Source organism: Pieris napi, chromosome 16 (genome assembly GCF_905475465.1).
Source record: "Pieris napi chromosome 16, ilPieNapi1.2, whole genome shotgun sequence".
In the NCBI taxonomy this organism is placed as follows: domain Eukaryota; kingdom Metazoa; phylum Arthropoda; class Insecta; order Lepidoptera; family Pieridae; genus Pieris; species Pieris napi.
The window spans coordinates 12,389,971-12,414,445 of record NC_062249.1 but is presented as its reverse complement, the minus strand read 5'-3'; the positions used below and the strand labels follow the sequence as shown (position 1 = coordinate 12,414,445).

Genomic DNA, 24,475 nt, shown 5'->3' with positions numbered 1-24,475 from the left:
GATACAGGCCACTTAGGGCCACCGCCTCGAACTCCCAGGGCGGAGTCCCCGCCAACAGGCACGCCGCCTCGAATGAGACCGTCCGATAGCAGCGAGCTGCCCGAACCGCCATCACTCGCTGCGGCCTCCTGAGCAGGGCGCGGTTCTTCGCCCCCAGCCTATCATCCCATATTGGGGCCCCATACAAGGCCATACTGCGTATGACACCGCAGTACAGCCTCCGTACACTCTGCTGAGGGCCCCCAATATTAGGCAGAAGCCTTGCTAGCGCCCCCGCTGCCCCCACTAACTTCCCCCCGAGAGCCTTAAAGTGGGCCTCAAAGTTCCAGCGACCGTCCAAGACGAGACCAAGGTATTTCATCTTGGACGACACCGGAACCCTTACACCTTCCACCATCAGGACCGCCCCAGGAGGTGGACCATTCCTAGGGCCATGGAACAATAGGGCGTCCGTCTTATCGAGAGACACCCTAAGTCCCAGGGCCCCTATCCGTCTAACAGTAAGGGAGGTGCCAACCGTTGCAAGTCGAGCCACCTCCCCATAGCTTGCCCCACTGGCCACTACGAGGGTATCGTCTGCATAGCAGAAGACGCGCAATCCTGGCAGAAGCGCGCCCCGCAATACCCAATCGTAGGCCATGTCCCACAGGAGTGGCCCTAGGACCGAGCCTTGAGGTACCCCACACCGCACAGGGTGGTAACAGACCGTGCCCTCTCTATTGGAGTACACGATCTGTCTCTCCGCAAAATAGTCCCCCACTATCCGGCGCAGATACTGAGGGACCTCGAAAAATTCAAGGGCCTCTCCAACCACGCCAAAAGGGAGACTATTGAAGGCATTGGCAATATCTAATGATACTGCCAATGCCCTTCCACCCCCGCTAACCACCCCACCGGTGTGAGACCTCAGGTCCCGAAGAGCATCTAGCGTCGACCGACCCGCCCGAAAGCCGTACTGTGCCTCGCTCAGATCCGGCCCCTCAACAGAGAGGTGCCGGCACAACCGAGACGCAACGACCCACTCCAGCGCCTTGCCCGCCTCGTCCAAAAGGACAATAGGGCGGTAAGCCGCCGAACTGTCCGCCGGGCGGTCCTCCTTCCGCACGAGACACAGTCGTCCCGTCTTCCAAGCCACCGGGAACCGTCCACCGCGCAAACACGCGGTGTACAACTCCCGGACGGAGACCTCCATATGAGGGAGGACTACTGCCAGGACACGCGCATGCACACCATCTGGGCCAGGTGCTTTCTTGCGGGCTTTGAGACGGGTAAGGATAGCCTCCATCTCTATATCAGAGACTTCCGGAGCTATCCCTTCCTCTCCGCCCGCCACATCCCCCACAGACGCCGCCATATTCAGAGGGATAGTGTCAGGAGGCAAAGGAAACAGATCCGCCACCACCCGCTTCAGGAAGGTCGGTTCCAGACTCTCCACGAGAGGCATCCCCGTACCTTTCAGCCTCTTACGAGCCGATCGGTAGGGGCGCCCCCATGGATCATCATTCAACCCCCGAAGCATCTCCTGATGAGTCCTTTCCTTTGCCTCACAGATAGCCCCCTGGAGAGCCTTCTTGCGATCATTATAGATCAACCGAAGGCCCTCCGTGACATTGGGGCTATCTCCCCTCCTCCGGCGGCTCCTGTAGTAGGCCCTTCTGCCCTCACCACATGCGCCTCGGAGATTGCCAATCTCCGACGTCCACCAGTAGACCGCTCTCCTCCCCTTCGGCGGCCTCCATTTGGGCATTGCCGCATCCGACACCCTTCGGAGACTTAGGCTCAGTCTGCCAGCTCCTTCATCTACATCCAGAATACCAGTGGGCGCACACCACCCCTCGACAATTGCCACCTCCTGCGCAATCTGACGGTCCAGTCGGCATATGGACCAGCGAGGAAATCTCATCCGAGTCTGCCCCCGCACATCCCACCTCATAGAAGTAGAGACCCACATCTGGATATAACGATGATCCGATAGGGTCTCCACTCCGTCCAGCACAGTCCATGCCGTTGTTACCCGGGCCGCCGCCGCAGAAGCAAGGGTCACATCCACCCTTGAACTGCCCTGCGGGCGGACACAGGTGGGCTCCGTTCCCTCGTTTAAGAATACGAGGCCCAACTCCGCCGCCCACTCCTCTAGAACCGGGCCCCTCCGACACGACACCCTGTCACCCCAGGTGGGAGACCTCGCATTAAGGTCTCCCATGAGGATAAGGGGCCGCGGAAGAGCCCCCCGTATGGCCAGGCCCATGGCATCAAGGAAACCCTCGAAATGGCTCAGACGCTCATTGGGGGAAAAATACGCTCCGACGAACGTCCATTCCCCCCAATCAGCCAGAACAAACCCAGAACCTCTCTCTCTTAGAGAGAGAGGAGGTCCATGCGGCCGAGCAATCACAGCCGCATCACCTCGAAGGTCCCCCACCCATGAGCTCTGTCGCGACACATAGTAGGGCTCAGTAACAACGGCCGCCATCACCCCCCACTCCGCCATCGACTGCAGGAACAAGTCCTGAGCCGCAGCGGAGCGCCTTAAATTCCCCTGTAGGAGGCTAGTAAGGCTGTCAGACATTTTATTTGTTTGACAGCTCTACACCAACCTCCATGGGAGCATTCCCCACCACCGTGCTGGACCCTACAGGGGCATACGGGGCCCCCCTCTGCCTTGGAGGGTTGCAAGCCCTACCCCCCATTTTGTGGTCTGCCGGCTTCCCAGCCGCTGAGCAGACCACACAATGCAGCTCTTTCGAGCTGCACTCATGGGCCTTGTGACCTACAACCCCACATCTAAAGCACGCCTCCGCCATGTCCACCGCCGAGGTACAGGTGACCCGCACGTGACCCAACTCCTGGCACTTAAAGCACCTCAAAGGGCGACCCTCTCGGATTTCAACCCGACAGGAGCTCCACCCAATGAGGAGCTTTCCTTGGCACACTTTCTCGGCGGCGGCGACCGGACACATGAGGAACATCTCCCCCAAGCCCCGTATCCCACGCCTCCAAATCTTACCTGGCTTGATCGCTTCAGCCAGGCACCCACCCATGGCAGCCACCGCCTCCGTAAATAATATAATAACTCCAGATAATTCCAGAAAATTTTCTATCTTCCACCATCCAGTAAAGTTGTTATAAGTTAAGCGTGTAATTTTAATAAACAGCTGTGGTTTTAGTGTTAACTCGCTACCAAGTAACATACCATATATGTATAGTATAGGTTAGGTATATATAGGATTACCTAACATGTTATAAAAACATAATGAGATGTTTGCACTCCTTGTAAATAAATATTTTTTTAACTCTTGATACATCGCATCATCTTAGTAGTTTATGCAATTTGAAGGTCTTTATTACGAGTGTGCAGGTTAGAAATAAAAATTTACAAAATCATGTGTTAAATTTTATTATTAAAATAATACTTGGTATTTACATTCCTTTAGGTTTCGTATCATTTTCAACACAGCACAAAAATTATAATTCCTGACTTCAGGGAGTCATAAACGAAAGATTATAATATAAAACCACAGTAAAATTATAATTACTATACACTTTCTTAAATCTATCTTACATTAAAATCTTACATCAAATAAAATATACCTATTCAAACTAAAAATTATTCGGATTACCGGATCCTTTCTATCGCAATGGTATTTAATTGTTTAATGTATAATTAATTTGGAATTAGGCAGGCACTTAACTATTGTTTGAACGGCTCTCTATAATATCTAATAAGGAAAGGTACAGTAGGAAGCGAAGCAAAAGGTGCTTACAATTAGATGTTAGGTTTGGAGAAAAATTCAGATTTGTTTAAGGTATACTCTGGCCTCGCTGTGTGGTGGGTCTGGATGAGGCGCATAAGGAATATCCGAGTACAAAACACTAAAGACACTCTTGTAGTGAAGCCTCTCGGCTGCGGCGGCAGAGAAGGCCGACGTCGTGTCCATACGTAAGGCGCCTGCGTCTATTTCCTTAGCAATACGTCTGTAACAGTAAAACAATGGTCAGTTTATTTAAAATCGTTATATTTTTGATAATATTAATTTTTATTTCGCTTTAAATATTAGCTACGTTAACTGCTTATAAAACAATAACTTATACCGCAGAAATTTGAATTATTCTTTATATCAAATAGAATATACGACCGTATATTATAATATAAATTAACATCCAAAATTCTAAGAATTCTGATTCTAACGCGCTTCTCTCGTGCGTCTATTATGTCATACAAATGCATAAAAATGTTAATATATTGCTTGCGATACATTATGATTTAATAATGTCATTAATTATTAAATCAGAACTATAACAATGTCAATACAATGCACTTGTTTATCGCACTGTAATGTTCATGATTTAGATGCTTTGCATGTTATGACTTATGTTTCCGGGGTTAAGACCATTGCTTCATTCAATGCACGATAAGACTTGATGTTGGCATACGACACTCCTCGCTCGTAAAGAGAGCCGATAGATTTAAATACTTGAAATAATCAGAGTTATTTAAATCAAAATTAATTGGTAAATCGATCGTTTCCGCGTTACGAATGCGTTATGAGTGATTGGGGACAGGTAAGCCTAAACATGTTCACCTCGACCATGAAATGGATTCAAACCTCTAGTTATTTAGGAAGCAAATTGAAACTAGTTAATCAAAGCGCGACTGACTTTTTGCGCGTTAATTATCGTTATTAACTTTGGTGAAGTGAGTATTATCATAGGAATTTATAATTTATGGAAAAACTCGGCGAATCTACGATAATTGGTATTTCGGAAAAACCTATATTAAATAATTCTATAGATATTAGGAATATAATTACGTCCCGTGGCCCGCCTTGCAGGTCATAGTGCGTGCGTAGTATCTACTTAATCATTTTTTATTACGGAGTTCTTTAATGCTTATGATATCTCCTAGGCAGTTGAGTAGTGTCGGTCTAGTGGCTTCAGCGAGCGACTCTCAATGGACTTTCTGTCTATGTGCTTATCAAACACTCGCTCGTACGACGAAGGAAAACATCGTAAAGAAAACCGGCTTGCCTTAGACACAAAAAATATCGACATTACAAAACTGATGCAGAAATCTGATGCCCAGATCTAGAAGGTTGTAGCGCCACTTGAAAAGCCCAGTAATTTTTGATCAAGGGACAATTTTGACTACAGTACAAATGGATATTATAAGGTCGGTAAGAATTGTAAGAAAAAACGTTTGCAGCATACGAACTAAAAGCTTGTATGCTACTAATTAAGAAAAGATATCCAATATTTAAAGATTTTGTAATTCGATACTGGTACTTACTATTAACGCAATCAACCAAACGAACCAACTCTTCAGTTTTAAAATAATAGTAAAAAAAACATTTTATTTATCATAATAATATTAAATCTCTATTTTAAATAAATTTAAAAAAAATAACTCGAAGGCTCGAACAAATAGATTCATTATTGCCATAAAAATAGATTCATAAACTTGACCCAAATATTATCGTTAATGAATGAAGTGTCCAGCGACCATCTGCGTAGCGCACCTTGGCCTAAACTTGACTACGACTCGTAATTAAGATTTAATGACTTCACGGGCCCTTTTCATGCCTTTTTTTATATAAATGAGCTGGTGATTTTGACTGTATTACTGTGTATGAATAATGATTCGCGATCACGATCACGATGATGTTGGTTTATTTTGAACGTTACTGAGGGAAGATATAATTCGTATCAAAAAGATTAACGCTTGCATGCATTAGGCAGTTCTTTATTGATAACAATGAACTTATCAATAACAATAATAACTAATATTTTTGATCACAGTACAAGCAAAGGCTTAAATTCCACATGCAAATGGGAAAACACCCCTTACTTTAAATTTAACTATTATTTGTAAATTCAATATTTGGTTACGGCTTACAGGTTTTTCAACAACAAGAGGATGACGTAAACTCAGAAAACGAGTCAGAGACCAACAATGGATTGTATAAGAATGGTAATGGTTATGCTAGTTAGTGGTCGTTCGTATCACCATAACCACGTACAGCTCCTCATTCGCATCAATTATCTTGCTATTTACCGATTATAATCACGGTAATAAACATGTCATACATAAAATTGCATTTTATTTATTCAATAGAAACGGATCTTATGACTTAAGACAAATTACAGAATAGCGATTTAATTTGCCCATAACCAGTAGTCTCTTAATTTTCTGGCAACCGATAATATGTCACGAGTCAAAGACGAATGAGGCGTCATGTCGAGGTTATTCTGAAAATGTACATATAGTAATTCTTAGTCGATATGTTACGGCCACCGCACGCCATTAGAACGCATTAAGACCAATAATGATTCAACGATTAAGTTTTATTGAGGCCGGTCTCACTTCCCTGAGAGTAAAAAAATAAAGGTATCCAGTACTTTATGATAATGTGATTATAATTTATATGGTATTGTTCTGAATACCTTGTGCACATTTTTATATGCACACGATTATTACGTACGTATAACTAGGAGCCCATTTTTTAAATATTTTTTATGAACAATGATTAGGACATAGGCCTAGATGTACGCGTGGATGTATGGATCTTTATCTTACAGGGTTTGGGGAGCTCTCGGATGATCTCTCGGATCGCTATCCGATAACTATTAAACCAAGTGAAAATAAACGTCATTGAAATTCATTTAACTCGTCAATTGTGTAGAATCCACCTGAACATTACTTTTCTTCTTCTGCCGAGGCAATGGCAATTTAGATTCTGTTAGTGTAAAAAAAATAAATGACACAGCATTTTTTTCGTAAAACAAAGTGCGTTATCATAGTAGTGAATTATCAGATTATTTTCAATCAATTGAGATTTAAATTGGTCACGCATTTTTTTGTATTCAATGTTTTTGAAGGCAATCAGTTTTTTGTGATACAAGTAACTTAGGTAACTTTGTATAATGATTTCCTAGTCTTACATTGTTGCTGCGAATAAATTACCCAATGACATTTAACTTGCATGCTGACTTATCGACAACGGACTAAACTGATATATGGGTACTTCCACCTGTCATAGCTAAACCGTGCTCCCCTAACTCGAATATTTGCATATTCTGGTTAAGACTACATAAAAGCAACGATGACAAAAGACAAATCGAACTCACTCTGATTCCTCACAAAGCACTCTCATGAGGCCTCGTCCTCTCCAGTCACTGTGCGTGGATGCTATCCTGATCTCCAGCACTGTGTTGCAGGTAGGAGGTAGCTTGTCCCAAATTGCTGCTTCGCGGTCTAAATAATTCAATAATTTCAAAATCCTCTTGAATTTTGGGTGAGGGCATTCTTCCGATTTGTCAGTGTAGTCGACTTCCTGAAAGAAAACTTGGCTTATAAACCTACAATAAGGACCTATACTCGTATTAGGAGCTATATAAGGTTTTAACATCGCGAACGCAATATTTGCTTGGTTGAAGGCTATAATTGAAAAATTCCCTTAGGATACCCCATTTCTGGAGGAAGGCTGTCGGCTATAACATTGTGCCCAATTATGCATCCGTTGCGTGCGCCTATTAACCTTTTTATGATTTTTTTTTGAATAATACATGATTGGCGAATGATTCATGATATTAACTCTTATCCAAATAAATACGATGTTCATCATTAGTATTTAATTTAATATTTGAATTAATAACTTGAACTAAAATATACAATGATGTAGTTTTGAAGAAACTTCATGCGGGGGAAAAATAGATGTTGTTGTAGTCCTAAAGTAAGAACGAATGTTGAACTATTACATTTTGAATGTAATGCTTTATTCATTTATGAATAAAAGAGAATCGATCGGACAAAAAAAATAGGGCTAACCTCTATTGTTTCGTGGCAACGACGAAGACAAGCTTAACGGGACAAGGTTAAAAATATTCCCATCTTCAGTGACACTTCAGTTATTATTGTTCTAAAAGTTCTCACAATTGTATGTTGTTTCAATAATGACTTTTTAGATTAAGTCGACGTGATTGGCAAATAAAGAAGCTTGGTCTTCATTCGCACTCCCACTCATATCGTAGTTACGAGCGAAGAGAAGTTTAAACCAATGAACAATGTTACTTATTATGCGTTTTTTTTTAATACTGTTCACTACTATATAGGACCCTTAACACTCAAAGCAACAGACTGGTAATTACAAAAAAAAAATAGAAATGAAAGGCGGACATTAAAGTTTTATGGTTTTTAATGGATTGTGGTTTGCGTTTTTGAAAAAACGAAATAAGGAAACGGTTGCCGCTACCTTGCACTTGCAGTCCTGAAGGGTGGAAAGGCCTTTTGTTTGTTTAGTTTTTACTAATGTTTCTTTTGTTGGTCCAATTAAATAATTAGTTTATTACAAACCCATGTATCGACTGTATGTATCTTTATAGTATATTAATAAAAGTAATTAAATATATAAATATGTTATTTTTATCGGTCACGACTGATCTGTTCTGCTGTTAGATGTTTTCCGCATGAAACTAATGTATATAACTTTAATATGTTCATTTAAAACATTAGCCAATTAATAATTCAATGCGTGAACTCCAATAATGAACACCTGACCGGAAAGACATTCTGGATCGTTCAATTTCGTTACGGCAAGGCACGTGTCAACTCTATATACTCGTGTATAATACTAAAATTTATGGACTAAAATTCGGCATTTTTAAGTTCGCATTATTATATCGGTGGCTCTTACATCTCTCCTGGCAATGCCATTAATCACCATCCCTACAAAATCGCCCTGGTCATCCACGACAGCAACCGAGACTCCGTCCTGAAGAGTACTGGCTGCGTAATCCTCCAGCTCAAAGCACCGGGACTCCGGAGTTTCCAGGAGGTCAATTGTGAGGTTTAAGGGCTCATCTCGAAAGAAAAATCTGCGATAAAATAATTATTAAAATATCAAGATTTAATTTAATATGACAAGCACTTATAGACTAACATAGCAAACAATAATAGAAAAAAAATATAGATCCATAAATTATAAAAACTAAAGGAAAATCGATTTCCAGGTGTGAGGGGAGCTATGGATATCCACACCTAGCTTGTTTATCAGAATGCTGAATCTGGATATCGGTGTGTTTTGCCCAAAACGCGTTCGTTACAAATGGGATGATCAAGGCATCCCTTGGGTATCTAGAGGGTACACGAAATCTAAATTTCGTTTGAGGCAATCAACCTTATTCATAAATAATGCAACACAAACGATACATCAATTAATTGTCTACGATTCTCCAATGGCAACATCTTAAAGTGCTCTAAAATAGTTTCGTATGTTTGCAACTCTTTTTTCGAGATTGGAGAAAATTGAATAGAAAATTCCAGATGAATTGTTTTGTAAACGACAACATATGCGTTGCATGTTGCATCCTTCATAAAACTGTTCTGCACACGAGACTATTGTATAACACAATTTTTGTTTTTAATTTACTTAAAGATATGACTTACTTAAAATGGCGTACCTTTGATCTCTCTGTGCAAAGTTAAATAACTAATGTTTCAAAAAATTATTCAAAAGAAAAGTTTTCTCAAGCAATGGATCTATCGGCCGCAGAATCTTACACCTGAATACATGGAGACTGTATTTAAATGAATCTGCTTCGCATGTACTCAAAGTGTCGTTTACTGCAGATAGTGATCTGTTTGGAGGAGCATTACAACCGACGTTGGTCCTCACTGCCCGAACGTAAAAAAGGACTGATGTGTTTCTCTTTAAGAGGAATTTCACTTGACTTTAAGCATTTGGTAAATCTACCAAGTTATTTAAAATCTTGTCAACAAAGATAATGTCAATCGGGCATTATCATGGCAGGGCCTAGGGACGATCTCAACCGAATGCTCGTAGACCTTTCGAGAGTCTCAAAGCAACGTACGACGTCAGTCTTTAAATGAACATGGATAAGACAAAAAGTATGTCAAATATCCATGTTGCGCCTACTATTAGTAACATTGGGAATCTCTGTTCTCGAGGTAGTGGATTAATACGTTTACCTGGGCCATTCAATACAATTAGGTACAACACAATTAACTTTAAAAAGGTAGTCATTCGAAGAATCCGCCTTGGATGGACATTGGACAGCCTTCGAACCAAAAGTCTTCGAACGGTGCGTTCTACCAGTGATGACTTACGGTGCTGATACTCGATCTCTTACTTCAAGTCTGGTAGACAAGCTCCGCGTTGCTCAACCAGCTATGGAAAGAGCTTTACTCGGTGTTTCTCTACTCCATCGAATCAGAAACGAGGAGATCCGTATATGAAGCTAAGTCACCGACGTAGCCCTAAGATCGTATAAGTAAGGCTATGAGCGGGACATATTGCCCAAAGAAGCAATGGCAGATGGCGCATAAAAGTCCTGGCTTGGAGAACGAGGACCAATTGGAGGAGCGTTGGACGCCCACCCACACGGAAGCACAGGACCCACAAGTCCCATAGGCCGGACGACCTGGTGAGGGTGAAGGGAAGACGTTGGATGCGGGCAACCGGGAGTACTGGAAATTGCGGGAAAAAGCCTATTTTTCTCGAAACTTCCCGCCCTCTTACTATATTAATAATAAATAATAAATTCTTACTTGCGGAGAAATTCGATGACCGGTTCTTTATCACTGGTGGTGAGCTTCCGAAGACTGTAAGCGGGCTTGGAGAGGTTCCGGGGCCGGAGGTTGAGTTCTTTGAGCTGTGACGGCAATTTGTCTGCCAACTGAAAAGGAAAACGAATTGGTACTTTGTACTACAAGTACATAAGCATGATATGGTTTATGTGTAGTATTTCTATGTTGTCATAAGTATATGCACTGATTAAGTTGCGGGACAACCATACATTTTTAAGCAAGTCTACGATGGCAATTCCGTTCAGATTAACTTACTTGAAAAAAGGCGATACATTCCTTTAAACATATACGAATCATCTTGGCACCTTAGAATGGTCCGATCTAGATAAAACTGAAAATATGAAGACGTGAAGATTGCGACACAACGGGATCACGTCATTCCCTGTAACCTGATAGTGGTCAATATTAAACCGTCGAGTCATGCCTTGGGCTCAATTACATATGGCGGTCTTTATTAAAACTGGTCATTATACTAATCCTAAGCACAATTAAGCGGTGTCATACGTAAGTCCCATGTTTAAAATTAGTATCTTTGTCCAGAACTAATCATATCACACTTTATGTATATTTAAATATTACAAGAGTAAAAAAAAGGAATTAGTATAAACACAGATATATATTTTATATACTGAACTGTCAAGAGCACATGTACCTAATGTAATGTAATAATGTTAATATTATTCCATGTAATTGCTTTGATTGTCAAGTTGTGTCAAGCGTCTGTATTTTATACATAACTTAATTGTTACAAATGTATACCTCCCATGAAACATGGACTACATAATTACATCTCACAGTGGAGTAGTAACCTTTTTCAAAGCTTCTATAAATGTTAATAAAATATATTGTGTCTAATAATAAAAATATGAATGTAACAATATTCTAATCAAGAAAAACGGAATGACAATAGGATACTTGCGTGATAAATATCATTTCGATGCATTTATAAATGATTAATCGTAAAAGGATGTGAAGTGTATTGGCTCTAAGTTGAATATGATTAGATTACATTATTACTTAGTACGATCAAATTCAACGCTATGATTAAAATAAACCGATAGAATATCCCTTTTTAGGCTGTGCTAATTATTAATAAATTAAACAAGGTAACAACATAGCAACATACCTACATATACGGTAATTATAGTTGACGTTACTGTTTCTATTAACATAATAATAAGACTCGCAAACTACCTATTTATTTTTTCTCAACCTGCTCTAAAAACCTTCCGGGTACAAGCAGTGTGCTTAATTTAATATTTAAAATCGGGAAGTGCATAAAAACAGTTATGCTCATAAATCCGTTATTTTTTTCTTCTTCGCTTTTTGTTGACGATCGCGCGTCCTTGACCCCGAAATTCTACTCAAACTTTTGTTTTGTTTCGTATTATTTTGTAGGCATTAATTTCGCTTTTAATATTAGGTAATCCAAGGTGAGTGCGATGAGCGCTTCACCTACAGGAATGAAGATATAGCCTATAACGCTCTTTGGGTCACAAAAGGCTTCCTCAGAGATCTTATCTCACGTCACGATCCCGGTAGCGAGTTCCGCAACTAATTCTTAGTGTTCGTGTATTATGTATTGTTAATTAAAGCATTTAAGGTTTTTTACGTCTCTGTTAACTACGTGTAAGGCATTAAAAAATGTTTCTTTGTTACCCCTTCAGCGACTTTTTTAAATTACTTCTATTATTAACTTATACAATTTAAAAAATAGTTATGTTTACCTATCGTAACAATTAACGTTTAATTATATAAGAAAGTTCAGTCAACCCGTTATCTAATCTACATTTTGGGTTATTATTTATTTAACATTTACATGTATCAAGTCAGATTCCAACAGTCGGCCCTTTCAATGCGAAAGTCTGCAGCACCGTGGTTGCAAAACTCGTGCGCCTTTTGGTGCGAGACCTCGCTCAATATCATTACCAAGGCCTAAGTTCGATGATCGCCTTTCGATTCCGTGCCTTCACTTATTCGTTAAGTTCTAAATGTCTACAATTCGTTCTCTAACGAATTCTCTACATTCTTATAAAGGAATGAGAATGTAAATAATCTTGATTTTTAAGTTTAATTAAATCTACGTTCTAATGGTAACTATAACAATTATAAGCATTGGTAATTTTAAAAAGATGAATTATTCATATCTCAGTATATTAAAATATTATTATAAGGTCGATTATTTTGTACTTAACAATAAAATAACAATAATAAAACCGCAATCAATCTGTTTGAAATCATTTACGTTAATATTGAACAATAAATTACGTAACTATTATTGTGTCACCTGTGATTGTGAATCAAGCAGATCACGAATGTCCAGCACAATTACCACTAGAATGGAATCACGAAGTGGTTTCTTGGCATAAAGCACAAATTATGAACTCTTAGTACTTGTAGTACTAGTTGTATATGGAATAATATGTCTCGCGGAATATGAGAGTTTTACAACTTGTTCTACTAATTGTTATGTCAGATAAAACGATCCATATAGAAAATAGCGAAAGATATTTCTAAATTCCTCTTCAGTCGATTCGTCTAAAGTAACTATATGTGCCGAGTATAGTTCACATACTTTTTCTTATTATCCTATACATTTGTTCCTCATTAGAAAATTCCCATCATATCATAATATATAACGAATCTGAATCAAACTTTAGTTTGAGATTTTCATTACGATTTAACACAGTTTTTAACAAAAGAAAAGAAGACTAAAACATTTGTTTGTTCATCATAAACGTTTATATGAGCCAATCATTTAAATTAACTGACATTTACATGTAGTCAAGGAAAGCGAAAACATCAAAGTAATGTGAAAGAAGCTACAATATTGTGAACAAGACATACAACACAGTGAACGTGCTAGTTTTTGTCAGTCTATTTTTAGATATAAAAATTGCGTTAAAAGAGAGCAGTAAACCCCTCATCTTGTTGTTTCATTAATAAAAAAATATTGCTCGAATAAATTAAAAATGTTAATAATTACTTGAATTATCTAGATTGCAGAATGCAAACGCCGAGACCCACCAGTGTCCTAGTCACGGCCGTCTAGTCTCACAGTAATAAAATTATAAAAACATTATCTGGTACATAATTTTTATTATAATGAAGGAACCGAATATAAAAAAAAAAATATTATGAAAACGAATGTGAGACCGTTACAGTTGTGGTTGTATAAAAAATATATTTTATGACATTCTATTCTAGAAACACCACTGTCTTTTTCTATTACACCAATTTAAAAAATTAATATTATCTTTTGTAATATCTACTTTTAATAACAATCGTGTTTGACACAAATGTTTGTGAAGCTAAATAACATGTTTTTTGTATGAAAAATAGCAACAATTCTCTTAAGAATTATTTTTTTATAAATTTTAGTGACACGACAGACACACATGTAAATTTGTATAGTGCAAAAGTTTCATATAATATATTTTTACACTTCAGAGCGATACCGTAGCACTTCAGGTCAAGCTACGGAAGTGATACTCGTAGCTCTTCAAATTATATTTCAATTATATTTGTTCCTGATGCTGTCATTTCATTATGTACATGTGTAAAACATTCACATTTAGCAAGCATTTTCCCAGTATACATAGAAGTGTTACATTAACACACTTTTCGGTTATAATGTACTGCAATAAAACTGATAAAAACGAATTATCTTAGTTAAGGGTATTACATTTCGCTACGTATGTGAATTTGTAATCAATACAACTTTAATGTTCTGTTTAATCTAAAAACTTATAAAATACTCTCCTTGTTTGCAACCTAGAAATTTCTTTTACGTTCGTTCAAAAGAAGGTGATATGTATTGTGTTTGATAAAGAATCAACGAAGTAGAATCGTGACCTATCTCGTCAGCTGCTACTTCAATATGTTCAATATGTCACGTACAACAATACATCATGACCTAGTTGTTATTTTTAAAAACACATTGTTTCAGGTGTGTTTTTATAAATCTTCTCGGTACCGTAACGGATAAGTAGTATCGTATGTCTGTTTCGTGTCCGACAAAGGTCAAGTCCAAATCTATGAGCCTCGTGCAATAGCTTAGTAATTAACCACCAGATAATACCTCAGTACCGTTAGTATATTATTACTGTTTAGTACCTTATGAGTGAGTTATGGCACTTTTATAGCGCCATCAAACTCTTATGCACATATCGCTTCGTTATTAGATAAAACATGATAACACGGGAAAAAGGTCATACCTACTAATAATATTATCCATTAGTCTTAATACGCAACTATAGTTATTATTTTAGTTAAAAAGAACAGGTACCTGTACTATCTCGGCTCGTATAAAATCGCATTGACCTAAGTGTAGCCGTGTCCTTTAGGTCTTATCATGGCCTTATGCCTTATGAATACAAAAATCCGGCGTTTTCCTACTAAAACAGCGAAGTAGTACAAATTTATCGGAATATATTTAACGTTAATCGCCAATGTTAAGGAATTAAGGCCACGTAAGTTTTTTGTTTATATTAGTTTTACGAATAATTAAAATATAGTTAAAAATATTCTATTTAATTTTATTCTGCTGTACATTAGTGACATGATTGTAATTAAATTGATGTAAATGTTTTATTATTAATTACATAATGAAGCCTCTATTTCGAACTTGATTTATTAATTGTTAAATAAGCAAACTCATAAATAACAGAAACTGCCGAATATGTACTCAATACTAGATGTGGTACAATACTAATAAATGAAGTGATTAGATTAAAAGTGCACTCATGCCAATATGCGCAAATAGAAAGTTACAACGATAAATGCACGCTTATTTATATCATATACTACGTAATGTATTTGAGGGCAAGGTTTAGACTGTTATTTACTTCCCAGATAAATGATAGCGGTATTTGGGTTACAGAGATTATAGAATTAATAATTCTGTTGTAAAATCTAGAGTAGTACAAGGATCTTATGTATTTGTTTTGTGAAAATTGGTTTTAAATTCGACTATGAAAATCCTATTTCGGTCATGCGGTAAGTTGCAAAAGGACAATTCGTATGCAGAGAGAGATAGATACACTAGACTAAAAAAATACCATTCTAAATATTAACATTGGTTTATCATTATAACATTATATTATAAGAACTACTAGAGAACAGTGGACAATTAGTTTATAATGCTCCTTAAATAAAATGCATGTATATATTCTATTTCTTTACTCTCGGAGTTATGTTATATTATTTAAACCTTGTCTATTAAAATATACAGACATCAATTATACTATTTTATTAGTAATTTTGTATAAAAGAAACGATATTCTCCTTAAATAATAAAATCCAAGCATATAATTAAGTTTTTAAAAATCTACAGCAAATTTAATTAAATATTAACTTTATAAGAAAACTGCGGGTATCATTTTTGTGTAGATCTAAAGTTATGTACCTTATCAATTATGATATGTTTTTAAAATTGCCGTTTTCCTGCATTTTATTTCGTAAATAGCAACTTCCTACACGATAATTATTGTATTAGGAAATAACACAATGTCTTAATAAAAATACAGGTTTTGAATTTGACTCCGTACTACGTTTTGCAATATTCTTATCGGTTTAAATATTTAACACGTATTTCTACGCTTTAAACACTTCAAACGCTTACCGTATATTTTTCGATAATCCGTTCATTGTCATGTTCGAAATGCCCCTTTTCTTGCAAGTCCACAATGTTTCTGGTACTCGTAACGGCCATATTTAAATGTCACTATTCACGCGTAAACTTCAATTTCAGCAACGTTCCCTAGACGGGTCGCGGCGAGTTTTGAAATTGGAATGGTTGCGACATCGTGCTTCTTTTATATAAAGCTGCTACAGCACTCGACGCGCCCCTCGCCTAGTCCTTTCATATCCGCCCGAATGAGCTGTTGCTTTACACTTGGACTCGGGAGATTTGTTTTATACCCTGCACTAATGAGACGAACTCAGGTGTAACTCCGATGAACAACTTTTATATTATTGAAAATTTCAAATATAAATAAATTTGTAATAAATAAAGTTATATATATTGTAATAAATCGTTTAATATGTTAACTATATCATAATAACAAGATATAAATTCAAAGTGCTACTTTATAGATAATTTTTTAATTTATGATTAATAACACAAGGCACTTCTAATTTAAATGTTAAATATTAATTTTGAGGCCAACGCGTTATTTGGTACGAACAATTAGCATAAATGCGTTTTTGCAAGCATTATATTGAGCGAAGTGCATTATTATGATATAATATATTTACGAAAATATACGGTCTTCCAAACGGACAATGGCATTGTTCGTTCTGTCAAGTAAGTTAACATGTTAATGTCACTTTTGACAGCACGAAGCAATAGGTTTCCCATACACTACCTGAATAATATGATACTTTTAGGCTTTATAATTTCTGCTTTAATTAACATAATCAATTCGTTGTTATTGTGAATGTGAGTTCTAAGAGCTCAAAAGATTGATGGTATAAAATATGTTGCATCTATTTCATTTAATTACGAAATTAACAGTTAAAGGAATTTTATTTAGTAACATCAATGTATTACTGACCTATCACACCCTTCAATAGACTTGCATTGGTCGCCATTACAATAACCAGTTTTTATTAACTGTTGACAAACAAGACACGTGAAACCTGCCTCTCCACACACTGGGAGAATCAGATTGCAATTTAATATATTTTATTTGGTTGGAGGTGTACTATATATACACATATGTATATCTACATAGAATTGCCGAAAACATATTACACCCAAAGACAAATCATTAATTTTAAGATATTAACACTAATAACCACGACTAATGTAATTAATTTGCGTTTAGTTTTTATTCTGTAAAATTAAAACTGCACAAATTCAAGCTAGAATTAATTTGTATTTAGATATCTAACGAAATAGATATGACTATTGATTATTAATTAAAAAATGTCCAAAAACTTATTAAGGAGAACTGGGCCATAAAAGATTTAAGTAAGCTTTGCGTATCAAAAACAATCTTAAAGTATTGAGGTCATCGGGAGACTAAAAATATATTACTTTTATTACACAAAATCCTTGTAATTACTGAGAAGGACTTTATTTTAACGGTTCTAGATTAAATCGCAATTTTCTCTTTTCTTTTTTTTTAAATATCGTATTTTGGAAAATGTAGGCTACATTTACGATGATCATAGACAAAACGGACGTTACTCATTGTAAACTAATTTGTTTCGGATCGAAATCCTAATTAGAATAACAAACGAGGCATTGAAACGAGATCATTGACGTTTAACTACAAGTGGTTTATTGTTTACACTCATCCTTCATAACTCGTATTGCATTGTTAGTTCAAATTAACCAAATCGCCAGGATTTAACAGAGTTTTTATAATTTTCGTAATGATAAAAAATAACAATACAGTTTTCTATTATTTAAATACTAATTGGTTTTAGTAACAACGTTTACAATAAATTAATATTACAACATTACAAGCTGCTTTCCGCAGTTTCACTTGCGTTCGTTTAAGACCCGTGCTCGTCATAATATATGCATGCGCGGTTTATCACCAATATTTTGTTGCAGTATCCGTATATGAACTGGTGATAAATGAAGTCTCTATTTGGATAAGGATTAATATCATGTGTCAAAAATCAATTGCAATAAATAGGTTTAGAGAAAGGCAAATGCTGTGCAAATGTAAAGGAACATTTTAAAGTATTTTATTTCCTTTTTGGTACTAAGTTATTATGATATAAGGATATATATTACTCAGTATAATTACACAAGTGATCTACCAAAACAACGTACAAAATGGTATTTATAATTAAAGTTTTCCGTATGGAATAATAGGAAATGTAAACTTTAGGTTGACTGATTTCGTTCTTACCATTATACCACCCACCACTATAGTTGGTTTCGAAGGCAATATTAATTAATAGCATATTTTTAACGATAGTTATTCGTGATTGAAACACTTGGTCAGTGTCATTGTGAATCATTTTCACAGAAGCCTTTAACTTATTACTTATTTTCCCTTGGACGACTCTTCAGACAAGGCTAAGCGTTTCCATATAAAGTACTCGTGTGCCATCTAAATGTAAATTTATTCTTTTATTTGTCAAAATCCGTGGAAATGATACTTTACTACTTCTATACTATAGTAAATATTAATAGAAATTTTTTGGACATGGAAGAAAAGTGACCTCCCCACAGGGTTCAGTTAATCTCGTACCGTTTTCAATACGGAAAAATAGACTGGTATCTGGAATAATCTGCTGATGATGCCGTTTAGCTTACTGGGATACCTAAACGTGCCCACTGCCCAGTTTCAATACTTGAGAAAAATAAACTTTAGGTAGTGGTTATATTACTGACCATTACCCTTTAACAATCTCGTGCATTCCATGTCATTCCATCCATTTTTAAAAATAACTGCCAAGGTAAGCTAAAAATACCTCTGGCCTTGCTTTTTGAAATCAATTTGTTTACACTTATATTTCCTGGACTCGTGCTAAATCCACTTTCACTATTAATCAATAAAATAAAAAAACTGAACACGTGTATCGAAATTATTTTAATAATTCTTTAAATTCAAAGGAATACACGTGCCACGCACCTACCTACATTTATCATGGCCAGCGTGTTGTTGGTAATTAGAAGTAAAAATACTTTAAAATTTCATTATTTACCTTTTACTAGGTCACCCTTTCATAACACATGAGCATCATAATAATAAAAACCTAAACATTTTTTAGTTTTAAGCAAAAATCAAATTTTCCGTCATTTATAATTTAATACCGTTTGCTTCGTCCAAAACAAACAGCGACCACTTGAATCAAGCGGCGCCAGCTGACCTATTTACTCGAAGAGTGTAGCTTCACTCTGCGCCCCTTGCATTTAATTGCCTCGGCCCTCTAGAGAGTTAAACGAACATGGAAATTTATAATTAGAGAAGAAGACACGTTAGAATACTTTCAGACAGTTAATAAATAAAAGCCAAATTGATGATGAGCGTTTGAGACTCGCGGTCCTGTGCCTGGGTATACGTTGGTGTCACGTGGACGCTTATCATCATCACGTAATGTTGAGCTAAATCAGGAGCAGGTTAACAATTCGGCGTCTAATATCGTCTACTATACAGCTGCTATTTTCTGTAATAATGTTTGATTACAATAGAGAATGAGAGTAAAGGTCATGCAAAAATATTTCAAAGATCAAATGTCGTCGTCCTTAGCTAGAATCGGCTTTAGAACGTCTAAATAGGAACCTAGCTTAGCCTCAGCTGCCTCATACAACCGCCTTATTAATTATTTGATTTCCTAGGTCACTGGCGATTTCTCAAACTCAAATATAATATTTATACGCGAAATATTTAATAACGTTCATTATGCATATTATTCATAATGTATTTAGATTGCCAGATATACAAAAAATACTTGTGTAATTAGTATGATTTAATTATTTTTTTGTTGAAAATCCAAATACAATGTAAACTCTTTATAACTAATTTCAAGGGTCCGAGCATATTCTTTCGTTATAGAGAGTTTGCGGTTAGGGAGGGAATAGTACAGACATAACACTTTCTTATTCTAGCCATCTTGACAGTTTCAAAGTTTGTTTACGACTCATAATACGCGATAGGTGACAGTGGTGCGTTTAGTAACTGAGACCGAAATTTCCTACAGGCAATGTCATCTTAGCATATTGGCACACGTGTTAATGCAAGGCGGCACCTCAAAAGGTGAGTTTTGTAAGCAATACAAACAATTACACTTAAGTATGTTGTTGATTTCTAAATATGAAAATACTTCTTCGTTATAGAGAATGGCTGTTGCGTTATAAAGAGTCAATAAATGTATGGGTTTTGTGTTAAACCAAAAAAAAAATACATATTTTTACGTTATAGAGAGTATACACTGTAAAAGTGTTTAACGAGGGAGTTTTCCGAATCGCCTAGACTAAAGATAGACCTGATAAATAAATAAATAAATCCTTTATTTGCAATGATAGTGGTACAAAATAAAATAAAAACAACAACAAGAAAAGTCCGCACAATCAGCCATACAATAACAGGCATGCAAATGTCATAATAAGAAGTCATTTATGAGTAATTGTTAAACTTATATTCTAAATACTCGGTTACGCTGTAAAAGCACCTTGACTTTAAAAATCTAATCACCTTCCCCTTGAAAACATTACATGGCAGTGATCTATAATTTTTAGGAAGGTGATTAAATATTCTCACAGCCATGGCGTAACAATTCTTCGAGTATAGCGCGGTGCAACATGCAGGCACCCGCAGCCGTGTTGGATCCCTTGGTATATAAAAGCAAGTTTCTTTGTAAGTTTTAAAGAATTGTGGATGCTTCTTGACAGTCATCACTGCTTCATAGATATACAGACTTGGTACTGTCAGAATACCCAGTTCGTGGAAAATTGGTCTACAACTTATAAGGGGTCCAACGCCCATGATAGCCCTAATACATTTTTTCTGAGTAATAAAAACTTTACTCACATCTACCGAATTTCCCCATAAAAGGATACCATAGCGCAAAACTGAGGCAACATAGCCGTGATAAGCAATAATTGCTGCGTGTTTTGAAGCCACTTTGCGAGTTCGACTCAAAGCAAAAACAAATTTATTTAGGCGCGTGCATATCGTTAAAATGTGTTGTTTCCAATTAAGATTTTGGTCTAGTGTTAAGCCTAGAAACTTGGTTGATATAGCTTCTTCAATTGACTCGTTTTTATAATTGATTTTGAGGTTATTGGGTCTGCAATTATTATAATTCCGAAATTGTATAAAGTTGGTTTTTTTTACATTTACACTTAAATTATTAATTTCCAACCATTCCGTGACATTTCTTACTGTTTCATTCAATAATGATTCGTGGTTACGCGTAGTATCATTCGACACGACCACTGAGATATCATCCGCATAAAGAATGCATTTATTACTAACCAAATTCGGTAGATCGTTAATGTACAGAAGAAACAGTAATGGGCCCAGTATGCTCCCTTGAGGAACGCCTTTATTGCAATCTATAGCCACAGACTTGTACCTCCTTTCAATATGTTTAGGAGAGGAAGTATGTGTGATTTCAACATATTGTTTACGACCGGTTAGGTAACTTTCAAGCCAATTTAAAGGCAATCCTCGGATTCCGTAAAGTCTACACTTTTGAAGAAGAATGTTGTAGTCTACGCAATCAAATGCTTGGCTCATGTCAAAAAAAAAACTACAGATACCTGTTTGCGCCTATCGATATGTTCTACAATTGCCTTAACTAAGGAGAAAGCTGCTAGGGTAGTATTTTTACCTCTTTGAAAACCGTACTGTTCCTCATTTATAACACTGAATTTGCCTAAAAAAGAGCTCAACCTATTGTGCATAAGTTTTTCCAACACTTTAGCTAAAGTTGGTATTAAAGTTATAGGTCTGTAGTTTCTAATATCCTCTGTATTACCCTTTTTAAACATAGGTTTAACTATTGATAATTTTAAAGAACTGGGAAAAATACCCTGTGTGAAAGATAAATTTATGAGATGGGTAAGGATACTTGCTAGATGTTGTGAGGAGAATTTTAAGACTTCTGTTGTTATTCCGTCATAACCTGCCGCTTTAGTATTATTAAGATTATTTATAGCTTTGAAAACTTCGTCACATGAACAAGGAGTTAGAAATAAGGATGGGTTTACAGAATGAACGTTTTGAAGATTAGTGCTAGGTTTCTTAATTGTTTTATTATTTATGTAATAGTTGTTAAATAAATTCGCTATTTCATTTGGATTAGATATCAATTGATTATTATCATTTAAGATTTTATTAGCAACTATAGGACTTCGATTCTGGTCTAGTTGGTCTTTTATAATATGCCAAGTTGCACGAGATTTATTTTTTGCGTTTTTTAGATACGTGAAATGTGTGTATTTTTTGGATGCTACAACGCATTTTTTAAGATAATTGTCATATTTTTTGTATGCTTGTTTATTTTCATTAGTTTTCGTTTTAAAATATTTAAAAGTAAGTTGTCTCTTACGCCTACTAGAGATTCTAAGCCCTGGTGTGATCCACTTGGGTTTTGTCATTTTATTATTAACATTAACTTTAATAACTGGAAAGCAGAGATAAAAAAATAATGATAAATTGTCATGGAAAATTTGGAAAGCTTTATCGCAAGAACTTTCTTCATATACCTCGCTCCAGGACAAATTTGAAAGGCATTCCCGAAACTTTTCCATATTTTCAGAGCAGTAATCTCTTCTAAATATACACCACTTTAAGTTAATTGGTTTTGTTTTTGTGAAGGGAAACCTTAAAATTTGGCACGTATCATGATCTGACATATATAAACGGAGTGTTTCGCCTTTAGCACCCTTAATATTACTCAATATATGGTCAATACAAGATAAATTTCTAGTCGGTTCGTTAATAAAGTGTTCTAAGTTATAATTTAATAGAATGTCATTATAATTCATAGTTATATTGTTTATCTTTAAAATGTCTATATTCATGTCACCACATAAAATAATTCGCTGTTTTTTATTTTTTAATTTATGCAAAAGGGTTTGAAATATATTAAAAAAGCTATAAACGTCAGAATCGGGCGTTCTGTAAATACAAATTATTATGCATTGAATTGCGGGTACTATTGTGCCACAACATTCAAATGTTTTTTCTATTGATATGTCGTTGCAACAGCTAAGCGGCAACATATCAAGAGATTTATCTATGAAAATACATACCCCGCCACGCTTTTTATTTAGCCGACTAAACGATGAGGCTAATTTAAAATTCTTCAGATTCATGTTACTTTCATCGCCTCTTCTTACAAAAGTTTCAGAAAAACATAAAATTTTAGGAGTAGTATTTTTAGTGTACCTGATTTCGCTAAGATTTAGTTCAATAGAATCTAGTTTGTTAAGAAGTCCTGCTATATTTTGGTGTAATAAGTAAAAGCTGCTTATTAGGTCATTTCGTGAGGAACTTGAGTCTTCATTAAAAAATCTCTATTGTTTACATGTGAGTTCTGGCTAGGTCTTATCACGGGAAAATAGTACGGTATGGTACCCTTTCTAGGAACGTCGCCACGATTATATAGTTTTTTTACATTTTTTTTCTTGAAAGTCAAAAATTTTTTGGTATAGTAATCATAGTCAAATATATAGTTTAACTTTTTACATACACTTGTCAGATATTGCCTTTTATAAGTACCACGTTTAATATCTAAATATGAACAATTTTTAGAACTATTACAAATCATTTTCAACATATTATTAAGTAATTTTTCATTAAGAAATCTATTAGTACAGACATTTAATAAAATTATTTTGCTGTTTTTGATAATTTTTAGTAAAGCGCATAGTTCTATAAATATTTGGTATGGATTGGTATCATTTTCACCTAGGCATAGTACCAGGTAATTTCCCACACAGTCCTCCAAACCGTCAACTGTACTTAAGAGATCACACGTTTTTGCATTGGGTTTAATGATGGAGTTAATTTCAAAGCGTCCGTATTGTGTATTAAATCTCGATCGTATAAGCTCCGAGGCAAGTCCTCGGCATTGTTGACTGCCTATTATATGTATCTTAAATTTTGTGTTAGGCAGTTGGTCAGCTATTGGATAGCTAGCGCCATCTCTCGAGGACGGTAAACATTCTTTAGGTTTTATAAAATTGCTCCTAGAATCAGCGTTAAGGACCTCCATCGAGGTTTCTAATAATTCCAAGTTGCCACAACTTGCATTTAATGTTTGTTTCTTCTTTAATTTCCTACCTTGTTTTTTCCTCTGTTTTTTGCTTCCTGACAATGTGTTGGGAGTAGTAATATTGTAAGGTGTAGAATATTTCTTTTTAAGATTATTTATGGTTTCTTTTTGTTTTGA

The 24,475-nt window shown here is 36.4% G+C and overlaps 1 protein-coding gene and 1 long non-coding RNA gene across 4 annotated transcripts in view; one reads left to right on the top strand and one right to left on the bottom strand.

Moving 5' to 3' along the window:
* Positions 1-3,771: 3,771 nt before the first annotated feature.
* The window catches only part of LOC125057200 (arylalkylamine N-acetyltransferase 1), a 29,434-nt gene continuing 8,730 nt past the window's right edge, over positions 3,772-24,475 (bottom strand). The window contains exons 1-5 of one of the 2 annotated variants that reach the window (XM_047660721.1): positions 16,227-16,436; positions 10,565-10,692; positions 8,691-8,871; positions 7,126-7,331; positions 3,772-3,975 (exon numbers count right to left, since the gene is read on the bottom strand). In XM_047660721.1, the coding sequence (XP_047516677.1) occupies positions 3,792-3,975; positions 7,126-7,331; positions 8,691-8,871; positions 10,565-10,692; positions 16,227-16,316 (789 nt within the window). In that variant the 5' untranslated portion in view covers positions 16,317-16,436 and the 3' untranslated portion in view covers positions 3,772-3,791. Of the gene's footprint in view, positions 3,976-7,125; positions 7,332-8,690; positions 8,872-10,564; positions 10,693-16,226; positions 16,437-24,475 lie in introns of those variants that run through there. The other variant, XM_047660722.1, reaches the window with a different exon arrangement.
* LOC125057201 lies at positions 4,416-6,090 on the top strand. Of its 2 annotated transcripts, XR_007118181.1 has the most exons (3): positions 4,416-4,563; positions 4,907-5,170; positions 5,896-6,090. It is a non-coding gene; the product is annotated as an uncharacterized LOC125057201 (long non-coding RNA). The 2 variants fall into 2 exon arrangements; XR_007118180.1 differs by having other exon boundaries at positions 4,416-5,170.